This window comes from Gekko japonicus, unplaced genomic scaffold, assembly GCF_001447785.1.
Source record: "Gekko japonicus isolate JY-2015 unplaced genomic scaffold, Gekko_japonicus_V1.1 scaffold111, whole genome shotgun sequence".
Classification (NCBI taxonomy): Eukaryota; Metazoa; Chordata; class Lepidosauria; order Squamata; family Gekkonidae; genus Gekko; species Gekko japonicus.
The window spans coordinates 520,193-546,969 of record NW_015171505.1 but is presented as its reverse complement, the minus strand read 5'-3'; the positions used below and the strand labels follow the sequence as shown (position 1 = coordinate 546,969).

Below are 26,777 nucleotides of genomic sequence, written 5' to 3'. Positions count from 1 at the left end.
CCACGGGCACCCTTAAAGCCCGCCAAAACGTGTTCCGGGGCAAGCTTTCATGGACCTCAGCACGCTTCATCGGGTGCATGAATTGTATTTGTTTGTGGAAGATACATTTGTGTTTCTGTATGGAACGGAAGGTCAGTTCATATCCTGGCAGAAATAGAGAGAAACGGACAGGCATTGCTGAAGTAGCTGATGTCTACAGGGGGTCCCCCCAATGGGAGTTGTTATCCAGAAGACAACCCGCCCTCCGACATACTGGACAAGGCGAAATAGCCACTAGATCATTTTGGAGTGCATGCTCTGTTAAAATGTTTTAAGATTATCCATAACATACAGGAGAAACAATGCCCTGACCTAGGTGGCTTGTTCTTGTCAGCTCTTGGAACTCAGCAGGGTTGGCCCTGGTTACTAGTTGGATGGGAGTCCACCAAGAAAGTCCGCAGAGGCAGGCAATGGCAAACCACCTTTTTCTCTTGCCTTGAAAACTATGTGGGGGTCACCTACCACACCTTGATGACACTTCCCACCACCTATACGCACAACAAAGCCCTGGAGAGCTTCGGTGCATGATTGTTGAAGACCCATGTTGAATGCCTGGTAATTAATTTAACTCCACCTGGCCCATGCCCCTGAATCTGCGCTCCCCTTCTAAAGTTTTAAAGGAATCAGCTTCACCCAAAGTGAAAGCAAGTTTGCGGAGTTGCCCAGCGAAGAGGGACATTATCAGTGTCAATCCAATTATTGCCCAGGCGAGTCCTTTTGTCTTTTCATTTTAACTTAATTAGATTCCCCGCATCCAGCAGTCCTCTCAGTAGTTTGGATCTGGGCATCTTGGGAACCGAGAGAAGACTCTGGCTTCCCCAAGAACTGTTTCTGCCCCAATCTCCAAGGAATCTCAGACTTTGAGAGTCCCTCCCACCCCCACACCCCCTTGGACAGGCAAAATATATTTTATATTCTCCCTTTTGTCACCCTTAAATAGCAACACCCCACCCTATTTAGAGCCGCTTTCCATAGTGCCTGACTGCACACTAACTGGCCTCCTTTGGATATACAAGATACTCTGCTGTTTAGTTTTTAATCTGCTCTACCCTTTCACTTTTCTTTTTTGCTGTCCATTTAAATGCAAGTGTATAAAATGAATGTCATTTGCCTCTTTCCACTTCTGGAAGACAAAGTGCTTGGTTTGAGGCATATAGACACGGGCTTAAGATCCCGAGTAGACACGAGTCCGTAAGTGCATAAAAGAAGGCTGTAGCCATGCGCTGGGAGCAGTTTGTGTAAAGTACTTTAGAGGTGCAGGATGTCACTCTCTGTTGTCTGTCTCGCTGTTCTTTTCCTGTTTATTTGTAAATTAAGCAAATTATTACGAAAACACTTTCAGTCTGCTGTACTCTCTCCTTCAGAGGGAACCCACCCATGTAAATTGCCACTTTCAGAACGTCTCGCTGGTCGGAGAAGAGGAGCCTGCATGACAGTGTTTGTTTATTATTAGCATCAGAACTTCCTCAAACCTTTCCCTCTTTGGTTCACACAGACGGCAGAATGAATTACGAAAATGTGCCGCACCGCTTCAGAACGTGGGCACTTAGAAATTTTTGTTGCATAAAAAGAACTCCGTGCAACTAGTTGCAGGGGGTAGCCGTGTTGGTCTGTAGTGGAACAGCTATATCTGAGTCTGGCAGCATCTTAGAGACCAACAAGATTTTGGGGGTATGAGTTTTTTATTATTATTATTTATTAAATGTATATCCCGCCCTCCCCGCCGTGGGAGCCAAAGCTGATGAAGGGAATGAGTCTCAAAATCTTGTTGGTTTCTGATGTGCTACTGAGCTCAGTTATAGCTGTTCTCCATGCAACTAGAAAGCTAGTGCATGGGAAAGACAGGTTCATTTGCCTCTCTTAGCTGGCAGTGCTGGCTTTCTCCACCTGGAGTCTGAAGCAATACGGTCCGCAATGCCATTTTTAGAGTGGTTTATCTCATTTTCCAGTACGTGTGAGCCTGGTTGAACTGTCTTGCGTGTTACCCCCCCCCCCCCTCCCCCCCCCCCATGCTGCCTGTTTTTCTGTTGAAAACCAGCAGCTTGTAATTACACGTCGTGCTTTCTGGCCTAAAGTTCCCCAGAGAGACTGATTTTTCTACCCTGTTGGGATGGAAACCACAGGCTGTCAGTCCCTGTTGGTTGTATGTTCCTTCTGGATTTTTAACTGTTCGTAAGACCCAAATTAGGTGGAAAGGTGGGGGTTTAACGTTTCAGTAAATCACAGTGGGCCCTGACCTGGATAGCCCAGCCTAGGCCAATCTCGTCAGATCTTGGAAGCTAAGCAGGGTCAGCCCTGGTCAGTATTTGGAAGAGAGACCACCAAGGGAGGCCAGCCAATGGCAAACTACCTCTGGATGTCTCTTATTTGAAACCCCACAGGGTCACCATAAGTCAGTTTTGACTACTTGACGCCCCCCCCCCGCCCCCCCCCCCGAAAAAAGCAGAGAGGAAAATACTTCACTGCTGGATAAGTGAGGCAAGCAACATAACTATAGAGGAATATGAACATTAGCAAAAAAAATCTGCTCTAAAGGAGGATTCGGTTCTGACATGGGAGACCATCTCCCTCTGTCTCTTTAAAAGCCGCAGTTCCAGGTGTTTTCCTGGCCACTTTCCTCACACATTGGTATGCACGGGCCAATCAGGATGTTTGTGTGGGTGCAGTGACCTCGACAACATCACCTTTATAAAAAAGAAAATTAATTTAAAGTCATTCCTTGCAAAGGGGAGGGGGAATATATTTGAGGAAGTAGATATAACTGCAGAGCAACAGGGGAAAGATTTATAAAGACACCCTTCCCTCCCTAGTTCTAAGAGTTAGCCCTCTGTGATAGTGCATTAAGAAGACTTAAGGAGATTTGAGAAGACTGCAGCCGTGAAATTAAAAGACACCTGCTCCTTGGGAGGAAAGCTATTGCAAGCCTAGACAAAGTAGAGACATCACCCTGCCAACAAAAGTCCATACGGTCAAAGCAATGGTATTCCCAGTAGTCATGTATGGCTGCGAGAGTTGGACCATAAGGAAGGCCAAGCGCCGAAGAATAGATGCTTTCGAATTATGGTGCTGGAGAAGACTCTTGAGAGTCCCTTGGACTGCAAGGAGATCAAATCCGTCAATCCTAAAAGAAATCAACCCTGACTGTTCCCTGGAAGGCCAGATAATAAAACTGAAGCTCAAATACTTTGGCCACCAAATGAGAAGGGAGCACTCACTGGAGAAGAAGACCCTGATGCTGGGAAAGATTGAAGGTCAAAGAAGACGGGGACGGCAAAGGATGAGATGGTTAGACAGTGTCATCGATGCAACGAACATGAAATTAAGCAAACTCCAGAGGATGATGGAAGACCGGAGGGCCTGGCGTGATGTGGTCCGTGGGGTTGCGAAGAGTCGGACTAGACTGTGCGACTGAACAACAACAATAGTATAATCTTAGTTATCAGATCTTCGTGTCCATCTTTTCGCCGTGTTCTTGGGTTGTGTTTTGCCAGCTAAGCTGAGATGTGGCCCCTCTTCCCCTGCCCCGTCTCTGAGGACTGCTCCCCTGGAATCCTGGCATTCCCAGCCAGGCGAAAACAATATACGGAGTTTTCTCCTGTAAGCACTACCAGACTCTCCATCCTAGCAGGGTGACAGGTGGTTAACCTTGCCTTCACTGTGCAGATAATCCCATGAAATGGATTTTGTCTCTTTTGTTTCTTTTCTTTTGGTTTTTGTGGTATTTTCTGTTTGTGTGCGCATGTGTCCGCACTTGGGAGTCACATTGACCTCTGGTGACTGACCCTTACTGGGGCCTGGAGGATATCCAGAGAGGTGGCTGAATAAAGCTTGTCTCTGTCCTCCCGACTTGATATTCCAAGGAGGTCTCCCATCCAAGGACTTGCCAGAGTCGACCCTGCTTAGCTTCCGAGATCTGATGGCTATCCAGGTCAAGGCTTGCTTCTGTTTCAAGGAAAATAATCCTCCAAGCATTTTTTTTTTATTTTGTTGATTATTTTAATGTGTTTTATTGTTCTGTTTATTGTCTTTATTTGTATTTGTTGTATTTTTAAAGGTTGTATTTTTAAATTTTGTAAACCGCCCCAGTTCCCGTGTGGGAAAAGGGTGTGGGGGGGGTATACATTTTTTTAAAAAAAATAATTAAAAATTGGGATTTGTTTTTGTTCTTTTAGAGTTTAAAATGGCTTCATGGGTCAAGGTAACCACAGATCAAGCACCGACACCCATTGCAGAAAAGAGGTAAACACAATTGTATTATTCACATTTCTTTTCCACGGAAAATGTTTGGTTTGGTTTTAGTTAGGATTTTCATAATCTCAGAAGAAAGCTTCAGTTTGATTTCTGTGTAGTTCTGCTTTAAAAAGTTAGTGAGATACTTCTAATTCTTTATTCCCCATTTAACGGGTCACTTCATTTGAAAAGTAATGCAATGTATGCAGGTGGTGTTCATCCTGAAGAGATTGAAATCTGTATTTAACTGCATGGATTATAAATCCATTGACATCATGGAGCCTGCATATAAATGTCAGTGCCTGTATAAACCTTTTAAAATATAAACCTTTTACAAGTTGCGGACTGGTTTTAATGTACTTCCGATCCTGCTCTTCTGCCCTGCTTCTTGTCACTGTCATTAAGTTCTCATTTGTTTAAACAAAGAGTTCTCATTATTATAAAAGCTTGGTCGTAGTTGAAATGATAGTAACACAACAGATTAAGTTGGAGTGTTCATAAAATATAATGATCCCTGTAAGTACACATAATGATTGTGGAATGCCCCTTTCTCATTTGTTCACCTGACACCAGCTTTATTCAGGGTTTGGCCCCAAATTATTTACTGTGCCATTTTTGAGAGGGCTATTTCCCCAATAATTTGGAAGATTGTATTATTGTTAAGGATGGGCACGAACTGCATTTTTGCAGTTCAGTTTGTGGCCAAACCACAAATCAACACAAACCGAGAGGTTGGCTTCTATCAGTTTGTGACCCCTGCTTTCTGCTCCCTGCCACTTTTTATGGGGAGCAGAAAGTATAGGTTTGAATGGCTCTGAGCCATTTAACCTCCTGCTTTCTGCTCCCCGGCAAAAGTGGTGTTGAGCAGAAAACAGGCAGTTAAATGGCTCCTTTCCTTTCTGCTCTCAGCGAAAAATAGCTCAGCAGGGGGAGCGGAAAGCAGGGGTTTAAGTGGCTTGGAGCCATTTAAACCCCTGCTTTCTGTTCTTCACAAAGTGCCACAAATTGCCTTAAGATTTGTGGAAGTTCATGGCGGCTCTTCAGTTCACGAACATCGCGTCGCAAGCCACAAACCAGCCACAATTCATCACGAACTCTCGTTCGTGACCTGGTTTGTGCCCATCCCTGAGGATGATGATGATGATTTGTAGTGGCCATTTATGTTTTGAGTGTATTGGCTGTTTTGTGTTTTACAAGCCGCCTACCGAGCCTGCACTCACCGAGCAGTACATGATATAGATTACTAAAGTAAGTGATGGGGGGAGCACAGTTGAGTTCAGAGTGGGAAGTGCTGACAGCTTTTAGTACACAAGCATTTCTGTCCTGGCTCAACCAAAAGGTCTGTATAACGTAATTTTAGACTGATTGTTAGGGAGCGTAGAAAATAGTTGTTCTTGACATGCAGGAGGCTTCGTTTATGCTAGGGCAGGGTAAATTGTTTCTTTGGGGTATCAGTAATTCTCAGCAATGGCAAACAATGCGTTTTCAGACTCCACTCACTGAGATGGGCTTCCAGCGCTTACAAAGTTTTGTAGCTAGCAGCTGCATAGTAAAGCGTTGTTGTTTCTGTGAAATAGCCTGAAAATGGGGGTGGGGGGAGAACACAGCAATATCCGATTTCACTGCATGACCAGTTGCTGCAGGTGACCAGTGCCCCACACACGGATGTTGCTCAGAGAGTTTTTAAACCATAATTATGAAGTGCTTAGTCACCAGCAACAACACTTAGAATGTAATCCTGTGCAAAGTTTCTCTGGCCTAATCCCATTCATTTCATTTGGCTTAGCTGCAGATGGGTACCTGTGTTGGCCTGCAGCAGAAGAGCAAGATTGAAATCCATTAGCAGTTTGGTGTAGTGGTTAGGAGCGGGTTTGATTCCCCACTCCTCCACATGCAGCTGCTGGGGTGACCTTGGGTCAGTCAAGTTCTTTTGGAGCTGTTCTCTCAGGAGCAGTTCTCGAAAGAGCTCTCTCAGCCCCACCTACAAGGGTGTCTGTTGTGGGGAGGGGAAGGGAAAGGAGTTTGTAAGCCACTCTGAGACTCCTTCAGGTAGTGAAGGGCAGGTTATAAATCCAGTCTCTTCTTAAAGACCAGCAAGATTTCCTGGGTATAGGCTGATGAAGGGAGCTTTGACTGACACACTGGAAATCTTTCTGGGCTTCAAGGTGTTAATGGACTCGAATCTTTATCTGTTTATTTTTTAATTGATTTATACCCCACCCTCCCCGCCAGGGCAGGCTCAGGGCAGCTTACATAAAATTAGACAAATAAAACAACAATTATAAATATAACCATAAAAACAAGACTTAAAGTGCTAGTTATCAGCTTGTAAGGCGATGGCGAGGTAGTAATAGCAGCAGACCTACTAAAAAATAGAGTCAGCGTGTATACGTGTGGACATACTCCTCTGTAACAAGAGAGTCCTATCTTTTTGGCCTCACTTGCCTTCTAATTCAGTGTCCTTTAAGGGGATGCACATTCTCCCCAAGGCTTGACATTACCAAGCAATGGGACAGGTAATGATTCTCTGGTAAAGAATGTCCTTTCTCATCGTTTGGTGTTAACACAGTCCTGTATGGAGACACTTCCGTCTTACCAGCCTTTTTGGAGCCCAACGCCTCGTGCTCCTGGGCCATTTGGCGTTTCCCTTCAATGATCTCTCCTCCCTAACCAATGTTAATACGTATTTTAACTCTGCTTAACTCTCCTTTTTAATTGTTTTAATGATGTGTGTTTGCGAGGGTTTTTTTTTATTTTAATGGTTTAGAGATGTGATTTTTCTCATGCATGTTTTAAATTATTAGACACCTTGGTGGCCGTTGTGAGGTCTGAAAGGTGGGATACCAATTTTGTAAGTAGTAGTAATAAAAAAGGAGCTGCGGTGGCTCAAGTGGTTAAGACGCTGAACTGCAGGCTGTGGAAGGTCAGTCGTTTAGCAGTTCAAGACCCGGGTTGCCGCATGACGGAGTGAGCTCCCGTCTCTGGCTCCAGCTCCTGCCAACCTAGCAGTTCGAAAGCAAGACATTGCAAGTAGATAAATAGGTACCACTTCGGTGGGAAGGGAACAGCGTTCCGTGCGCCTTGGTGTTTCGTCATGCCGGCCACATGACCACGGAAACGTCTTCGGACAGCGCTGTCTCTTCAGCTTTGAAACGGAGATGAGCACCGCAACCCTAGAGTCGGACTCGACTGGCTTTCGAGCAAGGGAGACCTTAACCTTTACCTTTAGTAATAAAAAATGAGGCACCCTGTCTCCTCCCACTGCCCCTTGATGAGAAACATCAGAGGCACATAGAAACTAGTTCTTGGTGAGCAGGAAAAGACCTTAAACTGCTGGATTTACCAAGGAAAAGAAAGGATCGTGATCCATTTTCAGAAGCCGAGAATAGCTTTCTCAGTTGGCTGCTAGCAACTGTCGTGTTGTGTGGTACCCTGATAGATTGCAAAGATAGATCTTCATAATTAGAGTCCTTAACCAGATTCCTTATCAGGAAGAGAGGCTCCCTGCCGCTGTCTAGCACAGGCATTTGGCAAGCGTCTGTCTTCATTGAGGCATATTTGTTGGCAGCGTTGTTTATTCCGAAGGGAGATTGCATCTTGTTTTCCAGTTGGTTTAGTTTGCTTTGATATTGTGAGGACGACTTGAGGTGGAACTCTATTTAACACCAAGTGGTTGGAGTTGATTGCTATGTGCCGGACACCCCATCCCACTGAACATAGACCTGTCTTTGGTTCCCGGATCGCAATACTAGGCATGCCCATTTTGTGTGTTTAGGAGGGTCTTTGTTTTAGGATTCTTCTGAGGTGTTTTGACATGCCGCTTCATCGGTAGCCTCTTGATTAGCAGAACTGAATTAGACCTCGTTTGTTCTCGAGGATACCGCCAGCAAATGAAGCAGGACCAAGCACCTGTCATCCTTATGCTGCCTCCGGTATTTGGCTGATCTTTCCCAGACTGCACATCTGGCAGCCTCCTTTGCGACAAGCTTCTCCACGCACACCTGCACGTTCATCAGACCTAGCAGTTCAAGCAAAATATGTGTCGAGTAATTGGACCGCTTAGTAGAGAACTTCATCAGGAAGAAAAAAAGTTAATAGGAAACAATCCCACCGATTTCCCCCCCTGCCCCTTGACTTTGGTGTCTAAAAAAATAATTAGATTCTACTTGGTGTGACTACATCAAACAATTCATTTACATGATTTTAGCATCCCACACCTTCCTTTATCATCTCTTCCACCCCGGCTTATTCTCTTTCTTTATGTGGCGTAACCTTAGAGTGTTGTTGTTGGTTTATGCTCTTGAAAGTCTAGTGTTTCGGGGTTGTTGCAGCCGTTCCATCGTTTGTGTTCCATTTGTTGAGAACATCTGTTTCTCTTTTTGGGAGAATAGGATTGTTTGGCATTATCATTTCCACAAGCTGTTGCAAGAAGCAGTTCTGAAGTTGCTTCATTTCTCAATGAGCTTTCGAAATCTCATGTATCTAAGGAGTTAGGCCTTTTCTCTGTAATAAAAAGTCCCATTATTTAAAAAAATTGTTCAGAGATTTTCTTATTTAAAGTGATTCGCATTTAGCATGCCTTAGCCAGGTTAATTTAAATGCTTTTGTTAAGTACACAGAGGACTTTCATAGACTCACTGTACTGGTGGTAACTCTGGGGGGGGGGGAGTCCCTTTATATATTTAATACATTGATATGTGTAGAGATAGGCGCTGCGGTGGCTCAGTGGTTAAGATGCTGAACTGCAGACTGGAAGATCAGTAGTTCAGCAGTGCAAGACCCGAGTGCCACACGACGGAGTGAGCTCCCGTCTCTGGTCCCAACTCCTGCCAACCTAGCAGTTCGAAAGCAAGAAATTGCAAGTAGATAAATAGGTACCACTTCGGTGGGAAGGTAACGCATTCCGTGTGCCTTGGCGTCTACATGCCGGCCACGTGACCACAGAAATGTCTTCGGACAGCGCTGGCTCTTCGGGTTGGAAACGGAGATGAGCACCGCACCCTAGAGTCGGATTCGACTGGCTTTCAAGTAAGGGAAACCTTTACCTTACGTGTAGAGATATGTCATACATGCTTGGTGTTTCTGAGCAGCCTGCCATAGGCACAAGCATTTACCAGTGTGCAGGCGGGTAACTGTCTTGGTCAGAAGCAACAGCAGAATTTAATTCTGGGTATAGCTTGCGGACAAAAGCTTATACCCAGAATTAAACTTTGTTGGTCTTAAAGGTGCCACTGGACTCAAACTTTGTTCGGTTTACCAGTCTTATTATTATTTACAGGATTCATATCCCGCCTTTCTGCCCTTACAAGGGTAGCCAAGACGGCTAATAATTTAAAACTTACATGATTTATTTTTTTTTGGTAAACAAATTTTTATTATTTTCCATAAGCGTTTTACAGTTAACCATTTCCAATTTTCCATTATTCACCTATATCCATTTCTTCCCCTCCCTCCTGTGGCTTCCCGCAATGCTTCCCCCTTACCCTCCACATTATTATGTATCATCGATTATATCATTTTTCTTATCGTTACAGTTTTAAGATAACATCATCTAGCCTAATATTGATCTAAACATATTAAATTTTGTTTCACATCCCAGTTCTTTTCCAGATAAATTTTAAAGTCATTCCATTCTTCAAAAAATACGTTGTCTTCTTTGCCGTTCAACTTTTTTGTGATTTTGTCCATTTCAGCCATGAACAGAACTTTTTGTATCCAATCTTCAATCTCTGGTACTTTCTCTGTTTTCCAGAATTGTGCATACAACATTCTCGCTGTTGTTATTAAGTACCAAAGTAAAGTCTTTTTAGTCGTGTTCACTTCTTCTATTTTAAGACCCAAAAGCAGAATTTCGGGTGCTTTTTTAAAAGAGCATTTCAATATTTTTTGCATTTCATTGTGGACTTTTGTCCAAAAGTCTGCAGCTTTTTCACAAGTCCACCACATATGGTAAAATGAGCCCTCATGAGGGCTCAAAACTTACATGATTAATGGATATATTTGTACATACTTGTGTGTCTAATAAGAGTCTTTCCATCAGTAACCGGATTCTGTTCTGCAGTCACTCTGTATGCAGAGAGTTATCGTCCTGTTTTATCTTTCCAGTTCATTATGCCCTAATACAGCATTGCTTAAATCTGTAAGAAGCCAATCTGCAGCATTTTTACTGTAATATTGATGTACTGGCTGCTGCTTGCAGGATAATCCTTCTGCACAGGTTAACTATTCCTCTTTTCATTTTGGATCCAGGCAAAGACCCGGATGGATCCCACGACTTCTGGAGTAAGTAAATCACAATAGATGGGTTTCCATTATTAAATTCCTTTGAAGCGTCTTCATGCAGCCTTGTATGTAATTGTGCCCTTCTGTATCCCTTTAACAGACAAAAAATTATTTAACCCGTTTTTCTGGAAAAGGGTTGCCCAAAGCAGCTGTTCTCCTGTAAACTTTTTATTTTCAATGTAATTTTGAAGGATAACCTATAACCTTTCATTTCAAAAGCGCTCTCTCCCGTGCTGCATCCCTTGCCACCCAGCAATAGCGTGAGTGAGTTATGAATGAGTCTGTATGTGTGAAGAGTTCACAGTGGACTGTTGACAAAACCCATGCCTCAAAAGAGGTTTTATGTTAATGTAAACTGTGTTCTCTGTCTGGTGGTAGGACTGTGGATCGGACCATCGGCTTTGCATACAAAAGATTCCCAGGTTTAATCCCTCCCTTTTCCAGTTAAAAGGTGATGTGGAAAAGTCCACTCAAGGCCCTGCAGTGCAACTACCAGTCATAGCAGACAGCTTTGGCCATGATTTGCCCTTTTTAAGGAAGGAGCAGCATAGTCCTTCCCAGGGTTCATTTCGGAGAAAAAGAGGTGCAGGAGCTCATCAGTGTAACTTATTTGCATATGCCACACACCCCTGACATCACTGGAAGTGTGTCAGAAGGCAGCACCCACCACTCAGGCTCCACTGGACTGTTTTGGATTGCTAGCTATGGGGGGGGGGACATGCAGATCTGCCCTCGCAGAGGAGGGAGAGCTTGTACCTGAAGGCCAGCCGGGGGGGGGGGGCTCGCAAACTACCTTGCCTGCTTCTTGCTCCTCGTGGCCCAACTGAGGGCTGCAGGGGGCGGGGCTTCTTGCATGTGCGGCCCACTGGGCTCCTTACTGCCGGAGTTCCGCTCCTGTGCGCTCCCGCAGGAAATGACCCCTGGTCCTTCCTGGAACCTTGCCAGCTTTGCTTTAATTGGCATCTGGGTTCACAAGTGTTAATAAAGCAGTTCAGAAACTTTGTTTTCACGCTGAGAGTCGTTTGGTCACTGTGCTTCTCCAGCTTTTAAACGAGGGCTGTATGGCATTTAATACGGCCATGATCCAGGTGTTCAGACCCTTTTTTAGCATTTGAAATTAAGGATAAAGAGAGCACCTACATTAGAGAAGGCCCTTGGGAGATAAATTCACTTTCCTGAATAATGGATCCAGGTGGGGTAGCCGCCTTGGTCTGAAGCAGCCGAACAAAGTCTGAGTCCAGGGGCGCCTTTAAGACCGACATAATTTTATTCACGTTATCAGCGTCCACGTGCAAGGGCACTTCCTCAGATGCAGTGGAACAGAACCTCCTCAGCCATTACTGATAGGGGTGGGGTGGGAAAGGGCCATTTAGAGTCAAGATGCATAAGTACTGGGTGATTATAGCTGAGACTGGATGTAAGAAAGAACTGTGAATGGCAGTAAATTAGCATACAAATACCACTGGGCTCAAACCGAGTTCCCACATCTATTGTCAACTCCTTTATTATCTGTATACCAACTTATTGCTGTTTACACGTCATACCTAATGTGTTATTCCAGTCTTAGCTGTATTTATTGCTCATTTACTTAGGCATCTTGACTCTAATTAGCTCTTCTTGGCAACTAACCCCTCCTACCTATATGTAATATTTGAGGAAATCTGTTTCAATGCATCTGAAGCAGTCTGCATACTAAGTCTCCCTGTTCTCGCTTGTACCCAGAATTGAACTTTATTTGTCTTGTGGGGGCCACTGGGCTGAAACCTCATTCCCACATCTGTTTGTTAACTCTTGTATTTGTATGCTAATTGTCTCAAAACAGCTCAGTTTCCTCCCCGTAACCTGTCTGTGTCATCCTAACTTGCAAAGAGTAGGAACATACATCCAAGCGTGCCTCTCTGTGACTGGCAAATAGAAGGAGAAACAATAGCTGGCACGTGACGTGAGGCACTGACGGATTTGATGAATATCTTTTTAGGACTTAATTAAAACAGTTACACCTCGCCTTTCCAATTGGGTCAAGGCAGCGTTGGTGCCATAAAGGTGCCGTCACCGTGCCATGTAGGCATTTTGCGTGTGCTGTGGTTTAAACTACAAAGGGTTTCCCCCCCCCCTCCCTTTATGGCCATTTAGTCCCACATTTGTGGATGAACCAGGCCACAGTGCCAGGGTGGTGCAGTTTTAATAATTTGCGAATGCTCTTTTTTTGTTTTCCCCCAAGCGGGTCCCGATACCAAAGTGAATTTTGACTTGTGGGTCACCCTACCAAGAAGATTGGAGACCACTGTCCTTGAGAGCTTCCCTCAGGGATGGGATGTGGCAATAACTTCCCACCAGTCTTTCCTCTAAGCTGAGTTAGTGTGAGCTAGCTCACAGTTTTTTAGCCTCCAGCTCATACATTTTTGCCTTCGCTCAGGAAGGAGGGCTCCAGAGCACACTAATTTATGCAGTAGCCAAATGGCTCGCTCACAACTTTAATGCCAGTAGCTCACAAAGTAGAATTTTTGCTCACAAGATTCCACAGCTTAGAGGGAGCATTGCTTCCCACTGGCCAAGCATTTACTGCCGCACCTGACTAATGAAAGGATGAGACTTATTTGTCTCCCAGGTCTCTCTCGGCTGCTTACCACGCAAAACATCAGACGGATGTTCCTTAAAGAGCCATGATCCGGGAAGAGGGCAGTGTCTGATGTGTTTGGTTTTGGGTTGATGGTGTTAGGTGTCCTTCCCTCTGCCGCACCCCTCCTACGTCTCAGTGCTCTCAGAGAATTTTCTGCAATCGGTGTGAGGTGTGGAGAAACGCGGTCTCTTTTTGGGTTGGGAAGCTCCGCTAATACTGAGTGGAGCCGAGAAGACAGGTCCCGAAGTCCTCTTATCAGTGGTTTGCCAGAGGAAAGTTAAGTGTTCCAAGCCCTAGTCTGAACTCCCTGAAACAGGAAGTCAGAACTCCCTGGGGAGAATATCCTTTATCTCATCAAACGGAAGAGTTCTGCTCTAGTTAAACGAAAGGGTCTTCTGACAGTCCTTGTATTTTTCCCCCCCTTCCTTTAGCATAAATCCCTACAAAACAGTTCAGAAGAGCACTTACCCTCCTCCGGATGGGTATTCAAAGGACTATGAAGATACTAACAGGTTAGAATTTTTTTTTTTCCCCTCTCAGTACTTTTTTAAAATTACAACTTGTTCCCTCTCCCAAGACTTAGGGGCAGGTAAGTGTAAGTTACTCTTTTGAACACGACTGGTTACACCGGGCTTTCTTGCCTTCGCCTCTGCTCCTCCAAACAGAAATCCATCCAACTCTCGCATCTAAAGGTTTGTTTGACACTTTTGGAAAGTTTGGAGAATTAACCCCATGTGCAACAACCAACACCTAGCAGTGTATGGTCCTATGTGGCTTTCGTCTTGCTAATTGTATAGATTCACTGATGAGCTGTTCTTCGTGACATCGGTGCGCTCTGCTTCCAGCGTAACACTGGAAGACTTCATCAGTATTATAGCATCACTTCAATTAATCCCCCCCCTTCCTTTTTGTTGCCTGTAAAATTTACCACATTCCTAAGGATCCTAAGGATATGGAGCTGCGGTGGCTCAAGTGGTTAAGATGCTGAACTGCAGGCTGTGGAAGGTCCGTAGTTCAGCAGTTCGAGACCCGGGTGCCGCATGACGGAGTGAGCTCCCATCTCTAGTTCCAGCTCCTGCCAACCTAGCAGTTCGAAAGCAAGAAATTGCAAGGAGATAAATAGGTACCACTTCAGTGGGAAGGTAACAGCGTTCCGTGCGCCTTGGTGTTTAGTCATGCCGGCCACATGACCACGGAAACATTTTCGGACAGCGCTGGCTCTTCGGCTTTGAAACAGATGAGCACCGCAACCGTAGAGTCGGACTCGACTGGCTTTCGAGCAAGGGAACCCCTTACAACCCTCGGTGTGACCTAAGGATCCTTACATTAACCCTAAATAATCAGTAGGGTCAGTGACTAAGGCAGCCAGTGCTACAGTGGTTAATGTTGAAGTGGAAGAAAGGAACATAGGTTCAAATGCCCCTCTTGGCTGTGAACTTCATTGAGTTTTGGGGCCAGTTTTTGGGCAGTCTTTGGGCCAGTCACTCTTCCTTAGTCTGACCTGCCTCAGGATCGTTGTTTGGAGTAGGTACTGTTTGTCCTGTCCTGACCTCCTTGGATAAGGCTGAGATAAAGCTATCTTTATGATGGGGTAGCTCAAAAGTAATGACTATGCAGCCGTTTGAGGTCCTCCCCCAGAGCACTCCTGTAAGCAAATATGGTAGGCGTCTTGTTTAAGCTGCAGGAAACTGTATCTGCCTGATTCCCTTCTGTTGTACATGCTTAGCTTTGAAGAACTTTTCGGGCAGCAGTATCACCCATCAACAGGGAATGAAGATAAGTACGAGAGATATCAGTACTCCCAAAAAGGTAAGAAATTATTATTATTTTACTGCTCATGAAACTATTCCCAACTCTTTTACCAAGGGGTATTCGCTTTCTCTTTCTTCTCCTTCTCCTAGACGTTGCTTTTCAATGGCCAATCTCTTAAAATGAGCTGACGGGTCCCGGTCAGACATTTGGGAGTTACTAAACATTTCGGGTTGCTTCTAGTGAGCTTTCCCCTTATATGCAAAGCTATGCACGTAGGCATAACTGGAATAGAATTTTGTTAGTCTTAAAGGTGTAGGCTTCCCATTTACCCTGCACTTGGCTGAGGAGGGGGGAGATCATCATCCGCCTGCCCCAATTTCTGTCTCCTGAGGAACTAAGGAGCAAGAGAAAAATGGCCTCCATATAATGATACTCTAGGACAGTGGTGGCGAACCTATGGCACAGGTGCCGGAGGTGGCACTCAGAGCCCTCTCTGTGGGCACGCGTGCCATCGCCCCAGCCAGGCCCAGACCATCATTAAAGTGTCGAATTCTCTGCCAAATAATTTTAAGTAAATGAAAGCATTTGGGATTGCTTTCCTTACTTTGTTTGGATCCTCTTAAGTGAATGTATGAGTTGTTTTTTCTAAAGTAAAACCTCAGTATTCAGGTTAAATTGCCGGGTTGGCACTTTGCGATAAATAAGTGGGTTTTGGGTTGCAGTTTGGGCACTCGGTCTCTAAAAGGTTTGCCATCACTGCTCTAGGAATTTCTCCTAGTTTTTGTGGTAAAGACCATAGAGACTACATGAGACAGCCTAGAGTGTCACCCGGAAGTGACGTCACACCCTTCCTCAGGCACCACCACCCAACTCTCCCAGCATTTGGCAAAGCAGTGTTGGGAACCCTTTAAAGGTGCCGTCAAGCTCCTGTTTGCTTATGCATTTAAGTGTCATCACCGCTTTGCTAGCGACATGACTTCAGTGTGTTTGGGTTTCTTTCCAGATGACGATTTCTCTAAGGATATTCACCGGGATAAGCTGTACTTGCAGTTCTACCAACAGCTAGAAAAGGAGTTCGATAAAGACAGACCTTCAGACTGTGTCATTGTCTCCATCAGCAAGGATCAAGCGTAGGTCTATTTCTAAAAGATTCTACCGGAGCTAACACAGATGTTTAATTTTTGCCTTGAGCCACAGATGCTTGCAGGGTTGTTGAGTTTCTGTACTAAAGTATTTTCTAAAGCGGCGCAAACCAGTGGTGGCTGTCCGAGGCCCAAATTATGTGTGACAGCAGCAGACCCACTCTCATGTGCAAAACATGTGGTAGGAGGGACGATTTTCAGGGGGCAAGCTTGAACCCTCTCCTACCTACAGCTTACCTTCTCACAGTTTTCACTTTTGATGTCTGGGCCTGTCTGGGAAGAGTGCCTGGAGGGATGGAGTAGAGGTGGGCAGGTAAGCATGTTGAGAGGGTTCAGAACCTGCCTCAATGAGAGTGGGGAGGAGACACACCTGAAGGCTTAGGGTTGACCACTGTCAAATTTAGTTTGGGCTTCAGGCCTGTTGACCACGGTAGGCCTTAACTCACACCCCTTACAACCCTCGGTGTGATTTCTAACCCTCATGAACAGGTTTTTACTAAGAAGAATCTCTTTAAACGAGCACTATAAAATCTGGGTACAGTAACTCCACTTTTTTCCTTTGGCTAACTACCTTACAAATTAGGAACCTCTGTATGACACTGTTCCTATTCCCTATACATGCTCCCTGACTGCTTTCTTGAATCTGCGAAGCGTGCGCTGTTCCCTACGGGCCCTCTCCTTGTTGCGTATTAATTACAAATCCCTGCATGAAATATTTTGCTATCTAGCGTTGAAATTTGGAACGTTCTCATAGGATGACTTCTCCTTGATTTCCCAAACCATGTGACTTGGATGTACGGCGTTGCTAATTAAGATTTTTTTTTTTAAGTATCTTTTTTAAAAAATTAAGGTGTTGAAATAATGACCTACAGTTAAATGTTCCAAAATTCTGGTCTGGGTTGTTACAAGACCAGGAATATTGTGTAAAGATGGTGTCCTGGGAGTTCATAAGAGCACGTCTTATCAGCAAGGCCTTGCCGTCGTTGACTAGCCGTTGGGTTTGTATCCAGACTAAACTGGCAATTTCGGTCAGCTTCCCCTTCTGGCTGTATATTCTGCTCATGACATTCCTCACGTTCCCTGATCCCCCAGGAGCAGTATTTTGTAGAAATCAGGTAGGCGGTGGGGTGGGAGTTCCATTCTGCCTTTGGAAAATTCAGTCGGTATTCGACCCCATGTTTATATGCTAAACACACTAGGAACCTCAATCTTAGTTACACTTTCAGCATTTCCGCTCCACCGTGCCTCTTAAATAGTTTTTTAAATTTCCTTACAGTCTTCCTAAAATGAAATACATATTTATAGTCTCTCATACACAAAGCTCCATGTTGGGAGTCTTCCCATTTAACTTTAAAAAAAAACACCAAAACAACAACATCAAGATAAGTTTGTTTTTCCTTGAAGATCTTATGGTACAAAAAATGCCACTTCAAGGTGGATTTAGCACTACTGCTTTTGGTGAAGTGATGAAAGTTTTTAGGGGAAAGTGACTCAGGCCCTTCTCACTTGGCTGTTTCTCTCTGACTCTCCAGTCGGCTGTGGTGCTGGCATTAACCGCAGCTTCTTAATTTGCATCCTCAAGTTATTTCCTCCCGAAAGCTCTTACTGATTCTCAGGTTCAGTACCTGCCGAAGCATGCTTCCTGTTTGCTTGCAGTCCCGACAAAAGCACCACAGTTTTTGCTCTAGACCTTAGCTAAACAAGTCAGCAGCGTAACCTGGACAGTTGATTCACGTAAAGGTAGACATGCTTTGTGACAGAAGCTCATTTTTTGTGTTCTTTTTACTGACTGTTCTCCAGATGGTACACCACTAAAATAATACAGTTATTAGAACAAGTATTTAAGATATTTTGAGACAAATTATTTCCATGTTAACTGCCTCTTGGCAACTTCCTGTCTAATAAGACGGGGAAGTAGTTGGGTGCCTTTTCTGCTCTTTTCTCCATCCACTTAACAGAATACCCTGATCTTGGGTTTCCATTTAGAGTTAGATACACTGGAAGTGTCACCCATTAGACCTGGTTTCCTTCAGTCTTCTGAGATGTGGCCCCTTTTTTGCCCGTCTTTCTTCCTGGTTGAGTGACCACCTATACTTTTTAATCTAGAACAGTCATTCCCATGATCAATCTCATTAAATGCTTGTCCAAATGGTGATAAAACGTTGCAATCTCAACTGTCATCCTTTCAGAGCCAGGTGAGATTAATGCACGACTGCGAAACCACCTGGTACTCTTAATGTCAGTTTCAAAATGGCTCTCTAGTGTGATACTTCATGGACATGGGGATTTAGCATCCCAAATGCAAAGTGGGAGCCCTCCGGTAAATTGCATTAACACAACGAGTGACATTATTGTCCTGTGGGTTAAATTGCTGCTTTTGTGTGTCATCTAACTGAACTAACTTGGACATTTTTGCCCATGCGACTGTACCTTCATACAGGAAGCTTTTCACATTGTGTTAATGTTCATAGCTGACGGTGGGATGTCCCCGGAAGCAGACCTTCTGTGTTCCCAGTTGATAATGCGGGGGGGGGGGGGGAATATCCATGCTTCAGTGCCAATATAAATTCAGAAAATTATGCAGTGCCATAATCTCTAGTGGCCATTTCCTTCACTACCTTGACATGTAATTCTTCCTGCCCAAACCCCTTTGTTCATGCTCTTTTGGTTTTTGTTTGTTTTAAAAATGTATGTTAAAATGCTAGAAGAGAAGGCAAACTTGTGTTTGGTTATATGCTTCCATATTCATGCTTCCTAAAAGAACCACCTGTGTGTTATTTTACGAGAATCCACACTTTAAAGTATTTCCTATCTGTAGATAAACCCGATGTTCATAGTTGTCATACTGTTGTTCACCAATACATAGCATTAGTTCTCTTGAAGTTGCCATTGAAAGGAACATAAGAATTGGTGTGTACCAGTTAACAATGGCTTGTGTTCTTGCAAGATAATACCCACCTAGCTAAATCCAGCATTCCATAAAATACCGTTTCCAAGGATTTCTGAAGCCAGCAAGGGCTTCACTATTTGGGTTGGGGGTTTTTTTGTATAATGAACACTTCTGGGCTTCTGCACTTGGAAACACAAGCAAGAAAGGGGTGGTTTTCGATTTAAAACGTCCCTTCGTACTTTTCACACATGCCCTCCAGCTGGGGGAACTCTGGCTTGCTCTGTGAACCTCTTGTTCACCAGCACAACTGTCAGATAGTTAAAGCTTTGCAATTCTGAAAACCTGACACCCCCCACCCCCACCCCAATCACTCCTGCCATTTTGAAGGAATTGGCTGAACTCCAAAGTCACCTTGTTTGTCAGAGCGATGCCACTTCGTTTAACCTAACTAGCCAGGCACTCTGAAGTCTCCTCATTCCACACAGAATAGCAGCCGCTCAGAACAGTTGCACACCTCTCTCTCGATACACTTTTAACTTGTGAAGTAACCTGCCTCTTCTTTTTTTCCTTCAAGGGAATACTCAACAGCCATAGGCCATCGGTTGCAGGATCATGGCCTTGTGGTGGAAATGATATACCTTACATCTGAATCAGGTCTCACGCGTGCCCTCCAAGAAGTTAAAAATGATGGTTCCCCATTTTGCGTTCTTGTTGAACCATCCAATGTAGCACTCTGCTCTTGCACCGTAATCATGCTTCATCAGTCTATCAAAAGTAAGTTTAGCTTCAAGACCACCTCCCCATTCATAAAATGTTACCTAGGTCTTTTCTGTCACCGTCACAAAGATTAAAACTGATCATAATTTGGGATAATATTTCTGACGGGAGATTAAGATTCCCTGAGAAATTCACAGCTGCAACACCGGCTGATAAACACGTGGTGTTTTCTTAAGATTTCATGCAGTCACATATTTTTGCATAGAGAGAACTGTACCATTCAGTAAAGGGGTTTTTCCCCCTAATTCCCAGAACTAACTTTTACACTGAATTCTTAGTACTGTTCCTCTTCACTTTGGGAACAAATTTATAAAATTGTGCCCAAGTATGAAATCAACATTATAAATGAATGAGCCCACACACAAGACCAATCTCTTAAAGAGTTGTGTATTTTTTTCAAAGCAAAAGCACAGTGTTAAATACATTCGTACTGCATCACAAACATATAACATCCAGTTAAAAAGTGAAATATGTTAATGCTAGAGGAGGAGTTTGGTTTTTAACGTCACAGTTGAATGGTGCAAAAGCCGCGGCCTTTTTTTTTTCTTTCTCTCCTCTGTCTTGATATAACGTTTTGAAAAGCAAAGTGTCTCTCTTCTTCGTAGTACACCGTAATATGCCCATGGAGGATGCATTGGCTCTGATAGCTAAAGAGTATGAGAAAATTTTTGCGGACCGCGAACAACAAGAACGCGCAGAGATCTCACACAAAGCAGCTGATCTGGCGGATGACTACCTAGAACGGGAGCTCTGTGAGAGTTACCACGTGCCGCTAGGGATTAGACATCTCCTCTTTCTGTTAAGTGAGGGCAAACATTTATTCCTGGAAGAACTGAATTCCATAAGTGACTACCTGAAGACCAGGAGAAATAAGCTTGAAGGTATTCGTGATTCCCCTCACCCCCCAACTTCTTCCCCCAGACCACCCCCCTCAATCCCACTATTCCAAAGCCACGTTCTGTATATAAAAGTTGCAACGCCTGTCGCATCAAATTAAAAGCCCTGCTAACCCATAAAATCTCATTTTAAATGGAAACGTTTCTCTAAAATTTCGCTCAACTGATGCTCATACACACGTAGTTCCCATAGGTAATATCTCCCATAGGTCTAACCTGGGTATGTGGTATTTAAAGTGGAGCTACAGGCCACATGCCTATATACACGTGCTCTTTTCTGTGTCCTGAACCACCACCTGCATGCCAGCTGCCCATCTTTACCCAGCGGTCCTTTTTAGAGCTGTTCTCCATCAGAGAGGATGGTGGGTAGAATCTTTGGCCCCATTCACACAGGGGTGTGGGAAAATAAAAATCTGTCTATTTTTTTGGCGTGATACGTTTAATTCTCACTTGTGGGAACACAGGCCGTTTGAGTCACTGCAAAAAGAAGCGGCGGAACATTCCCACACTGGTGGCTCAGGGGAGCCGCTACCGCAAAGTGGGTTAGCGGGAAGCCCTGATCCGCACACAGATCAGTAGTTGAAAATCCTTGGTGCATCCAATTGTCTTGAAAAGCAACCGCTTCCCCTTTCCCTGCCTGTCCCCTGATAACAATCACATTTCACGTACCAAAAGCCATTACATGTCTATATTTTTATAAAAGTTAGATTAAGCAGAATCTTTGCATTCGGGATGGCAGTTGCCGACGTCGGCTGCTTGATTATCATATTTTTACAGACCGGAAACAAAAAAATAACCCCTGAAAGTCTGCTTCTTAAAATAAATCTTACGACTCCTGTCCATCAAACTTTAATCCCCTTAACAAGATCTTAAATTAATCTTGGCCTGGCCAAAGGAGCCGCATGGCTTTTAAAAAGTACGCTGCTCCCGTAATACTCTGCAAAGCTACCCGGCCTTGCCATTCATTGGTTGTTCTCTGCTGCATCCGTGCTGCTCGCTGACTCTCAGCTCTCCTAAATCAGGCTTTGTTGCAGAGCCCGTTCCTTTACCGTCCGCCGTTGAAGATGCCGTCTTCCCACCGAGTGCCAGGCCGAGCACTAGCGCCCTCCCGCAGACCCTGAGTAAACCTCCACCTCTTCTTCCGACACCCAGCCGAAATTCAGCGATGGGCCAGTCTGCCGTGGTACCTGCGGCTAAGCCTGCTTTGTTGGGTGACAGGCCTTTGGGGGGTCGTCTTCCAGCACCAGGTTAGTAAACATGATTGTTTTTTAACCGTAGATTTCCGTTGATTTTTTTTTTTACGAGCTGTGAAGCAGTATGAGATGTCCATGATGTTGGAATGAGCTGTTTTAGTATTTAATCCTTTAAATCCTCAAAAGGGAAGGCTGTTGCTGAATAACTCCCGATATTAAAGGCCTCGATTTAACACCAGCTGATTTCCTGTCTCGTTTTTTCCCCTGGACAGGCCCCAAAGGTAAGCCACCGCCTCTTCTAACCCAGTCTGCTAAGAGACCAATCGTCCTGGGTCCTTCATCACACCTGCCGGCAAAGCGGCCACTGCTTGGGAGACCCGGCCTGCTGCCAACACCAGGTGAGGAGCAAACCGGGCAGGGTTCTGACTTGGGGCATCGTCTTGTAGAGGAGAGGTGTCAAATTCATTTGTTACAAGGGCCAGATCTGACATCTGACATAAATGCCACTTTGTTGGGCTGGGTCATGTGTGCCATAAAATGTAACGCCAGGTACGGGAGGTATAAACTTTATAAAGGACACGGGCAAACCTCATTAACGATATTATTTTTATTTACTTATGTATGTATGTTTGGATATATATCCCGCCCTACCCTGAAGGCTCAGGGCGGCTTACAGGGGCACTATGTGCCAAGATTATAACAATAAAACACATAATATAAAACAATACATTACAATAAAATACAGTAACAAGTTTACAATACAAGTTTACAAGTTTAACCAAGATGGGTAGATCTTAACCTCCATGGTAGCTTCTTGAAATCTTGTCATCCAAATCATGCCCAGACGCCTCGTCTCTCTAGTGGGATCCAGACAATCATGAGGGTAATACGATAGTGCATAGGGGCGGTGGTGGAATAGTGGTGGCGAGGGCTCCTACTCAAAGGCCTGGCGGAAGAGCTCCGTCTTGCAGGCCCTGCGGAACTGAGAAAGGTCCCGCAGGGCCTGGATCTCCTCCGGGAGCTCCTTCCACCAGGTAGGAGCCGCCACCAAAAACACCCTGGTCCTGGTCACCGCAAATTTAACATCTCTAGGGCCTGGAATTTCCAGGAGATGACGACTCCTTGACCGTAGTGCCCGTGGGGGAGCATATGGAGAAAGGCGGTCCCTCAGGTAGGCTGGACCCTGGCCATAAATCAAAAATACAAATATGCTTAAAACATTAACAGTCCTACAGTATTTCCTTAAAGTACCTCCCTGATGCTCACCTTCCCACTTTTACTTCCCATTACTCATTATCACTGGGACAGCATAGGGGGACATAATTCACAGCTTCTGTCATCTGCCAATAAAGGTAATGACCAGTTGCTTGTAGGCTGGATAAGAGCCCTGGGTGGGCCGCTTCCGACCCACGGGCCATATGTTAGACACCCCTGTAGTGGAGGATAATGACCAGCCCCATGTATTACATCTTGCTTCCCTTGCACACTTGGTTCAGAAAAGGGAAATGCTTTAGAATCCGGAATCCCCAAGCAGTTCATGTGGCTCGAAAACTACTGCAAATGATAACTGAAGTTACAGAATATTCTTAATTTCACACGTTTTCGAGAAATTTACTCCTGAGTCAATCCCTGTCCGTTGAAATGAATGTTAGGAAGAACTCTGGTTCTCAAACCTTTTTAGCCAGATAAGTGTTGCCTTTCAGAAGGCAGTGAGATGGGAAGATAATCTTTTCAGTGAGGTGGAAGCCACAGTTCTGGCTTTGTCTGCTAAAGCAGTATCGAAAGTGTAACACTCTGGCCTGAGGACCATTTGAAGGAGACAGATCCGTGTGTCTGAATTCTGAAATAGCGAGGGGACTGAAATGTCCCACAGCAAGTAACTCAAGACCCTTACATCCCGTGTAGAATCTGAGCATAATATTGGCTAACTGGATCGCTGACTTCTAGCTGTTGTGGAGATTAGTCGGGTGAATGGTTCCTTTGTTCGAGGAAGATGCTCTGACGGGAAGAAGCAAAGTACTATTTAGAATACATTCACTTCATCTATACCCTGCCTTTCTCTCCAGCAGGGACTCAAAAGGGGTCTGTATTGTTCTCCTCTCGTCCATTTTATCCTCACATCAACCCTGTGAGGTAGGTTAGGCTGAGATTTTGTGAGTGGTCCAAGGTCACCCGGTGAGCTTCCATGGCAGAGTGGGGATTTCGACCTTGGCTTTCCCAGATTCATTTGGCCACGGTGACGTCCTAAGCAAAATGGCACCCTTCTAACCCCCTTGACTTCAGTGTGTAATTCTTAAGGAGGGTGTGACTGCACTTAGGAGCTGCGGTGGCTCAAGTGGTTAAGACGCTGAACTGCAGGCTGTGGAAGGTCAGTTGTTCAGCAGTTCGAGACCCGGGTGCCGCATGACGGAGTGAGCTCCTGTCTCTAGTTCCAGCTCCTGCCAACCTAGCAGTTCGAAAGCAAGAAATTGCAAGTAGATAAATAGGTACCACTTTGGTGGGAAAGTAACAGCGTTCCGTGCGCCTCGGTGTTTAGTCATGCCGGCCACATGACCACGGAAACGTCTTTGGACAGCGCTGGCTCTTCGGCTTTGAAACGGAGATGAGCACCGCAACCCTAGAGTCGGATTCGACTGGCTTTCGAGCAAGGGAACCTTTACCTTTTTAACTGCACTTAGGATGGCACTTCAAAAGTGTCTGAGATGTATCTTAGGAGGCAGTTGGTTTCCTTGTGAAATCTTTATGAAACCTCTACTAGTTTCCGTTGAAAAATCGACTTCCCTTCCATGCGTTCCCCTGCGATGGTCAGATTTTCGGGACAGGGTGACTCGATTCTCTAGGGCAGTGATGGCAAACCTTTTAGAGACCGAGTGCCCAAACTGCGACCCAAAACCCACTTATTTATCGCAAAGTGCCCACACGGCAATTTAACCTGAATACTGAGGTTTTACTTTAGAAAAAACAACTCATACATTAAGTTAAGATGATCCAAACAAAGTAAGGAAAGCAATCCCAAATGCTTTCATTGACTTAAAATTATTTGGCAGAGAATTCGACCCTTTAATGATGGTCTGGGCCTGGCTGGGGCGATGGGACGCGTGCCCACAGAGAGGGCTCTTGAGTGCCACCTCTGGCACCCGTGCCATAGGTTCGCCACCACTGCTCTAGGGGAAAAGGATCCCGGACTGAACCCTATTGCCTGCCTTGTTTCAAGCATGGCATTTGCATATCTTGTCCAGCCTTTACTACAAGGGGGTGTTCTCAGAATGGGTCATCCCAGATCTTTTGAATGAGGGGGTGGAAAGTTCCGTCCAGTCACAGCTGGCTTATAGCAACCCTGTAGGGTTTTCAAGGCAACAGATGGGCAAAGGCAGTTTGCCATCACCTGCTCCTGTGTAGCACCCCTGGACTTATTTGGTGGTCTCCCGTCCAAGTACCAACCAGGGCTGACTCTGCTTAGCTTCTGTGATCTGATGAGATCGGGCTAGCCTGGGCCGTCCAAGTCGGGTCGGGAGTGGCAAGTACGTCAGCAAGGAAGGGAGTTGCAGAGCCCTGTGCTGTTCAGGTGGTTTGTCACTCTAGCTCCTGTTTCAGGCAGTGAAGGAAGGCCCCTTTCTGCCCTCAGAACTCCTTGCTCTCAGTAGGAAAGGTCAGCAGTAGCCGGCTTCTTTTTTGCATCACTTCCTTTTCTTTTTTTTTAATTTAATTTTTTATTGTTTTTTTTAAAGTAAATTTTTTATTGTTTTTGTTAATATTAACATTACATACGTCAAATACGTTTTGCTTATAAATTAATAAGAATAATTGCTTACTTTCTTAACATCTATTCTCGCCATACAGCATCAGTCTGACCATTACAGAATATCTGCTACAGCCTATAAATATAACCATTTATGATAGATCTGTTTTTTAACTTACACAACGTCAAAATATAACAGGTTAACAACATTCACATGAGAATATTACAAATATGAAATATAAATCAACTGTACAACAATTAAAGTGCATGGCTGAATAGATTTTTCGTTTATAAGTTTGTCAAAGGTATCATCAACTGTATTAGAAGTAAAGCAGGTGCTTGAAATGTTCATTTCTCGGAATGATTTCTTTTTCTGTGAGGTATTGAACTATCGGGAACCAAGTTGCTTGAAACATTTTATTAGAGTGCTGGGTTTGTTGATATGTTGTCTTCCCATAAATAAAATGTTCCCATAATTTGTTTTGCCACTCTGATGTTTTTGCATCACTTCCTCTTGCCTTCGTTCCACAGCTCAGGCAAGATCAGCGCAGCACCACTGGGTACCCAAGCCAAAGTTCCTGGCTTGACTGGACGTCCAGAGGAATAATGCAATAAACAGCAAACCCCGACGGAGACGACCCTCTTCCAAGACAGCAGAGCTTGACACAGTGTGTGTTATTAGTACACCGGGCAAGTCTAAGCACGTATCATTTTCTGTTGTACACATTCCTAAGAACTTTTTTTTTTTTCCTGAAGTGGAAGAGTGAAAATAGATGTTTGTGGAAAGGTCAGCTATTGTAGATGCTCAATACTAACGTTTTAAATCGATGTTATCCCAAAATAAATGGCCTGTTTACAGATCTTGTCACTGGTTTGTCTGTCACTTGAGCTCCGCTTTTGTGTTTATCTGGCAAGAGGTCTCTTCTTTGATGTAGGCAGCTCTCTTAAGAAGGCGTTAACTCTCCTCGGGGATGCCACGATAGCCTCCGGGGTAATAGTCTTCAAGCACTCTGGAGGCTCAGGAGCTGACGGGAATTGTCGGAAAGTGCAGAAGGGGTACGGAACAGTTGCCTCGCACATCAGTGTCTCAGAAGCGTCATGAATACTGTTGCTGCTTCCTTGTTGAGAAGGGATTCTCTTTCAGGAGAGAGTTCTTTTAATTCCTGAGAGCCGGCCATCTAATCATTTGCTTTGTTGTTCTTACCTGTATATCTGGC

At 44.6% G+C, this 26,777-nt stretch overlaps 1 protein-coding gene across 2 annotated transcripts in view; it reads left to right on the top strand.

Annotated features, from left to right (window-relative positions):
- LOC107117184 (nuclear receptor coactivator 5-like) overlaps window positions 1-26,404 on the top strand; it is a 27,534-nt gene extending 1,130 nt beyond the window's left edge. Inside the window, exons 2-11 of one of the 2 annotated variants that reach the window (XM_015419256.1) lie at window positions 4,212-4,278; window positions 10,519-10,551; window positions 13,603-13,683; window positions 14,898-14,980; window positions 15,927-16,053; window positions 19,530-19,729; window positions 20,338-20,613; window positions 21,663-21,875; window positions 22,094-22,219; window positions 26,092-26,404. In XM_015419256.1, coding sequence (XP_015274742.1) covers window positions 4,220-4,278; window positions 10,519-10,551; window positions 13,603-13,683; window positions 14,898-14,980; window positions 15,927-16,053; window positions 19,530-19,729; window positions 20,338-20,613; window positions 21,663-21,875; window positions 22,094-22,219; window positions 26,092-26,147 — 1,254 coding nt within the window. In that variant the 5' untranslated portion in view covers window positions 4,212-4,219 and the 3' untranslated portion in view covers window positions 26,148-26,404. Of the gene's footprint in view, window positions 1-4,211; window positions 4,279-10,518; window positions 10,552-13,602; window positions 13,684-14,897; window positions 14,981-15,926; window positions 16,054-19,529; window positions 19,730-20,337; window positions 20,614-21,650; window positions 21,876-22,093; window positions 22,220-26,091 lie in introns of both variants that reach the window. The other variant, XM_015419254.1, reaches the window with a different exon arrangement.
- The last annotated feature ends 373 nt before the right edge of the window (window positions 26,405-26,777 follow it).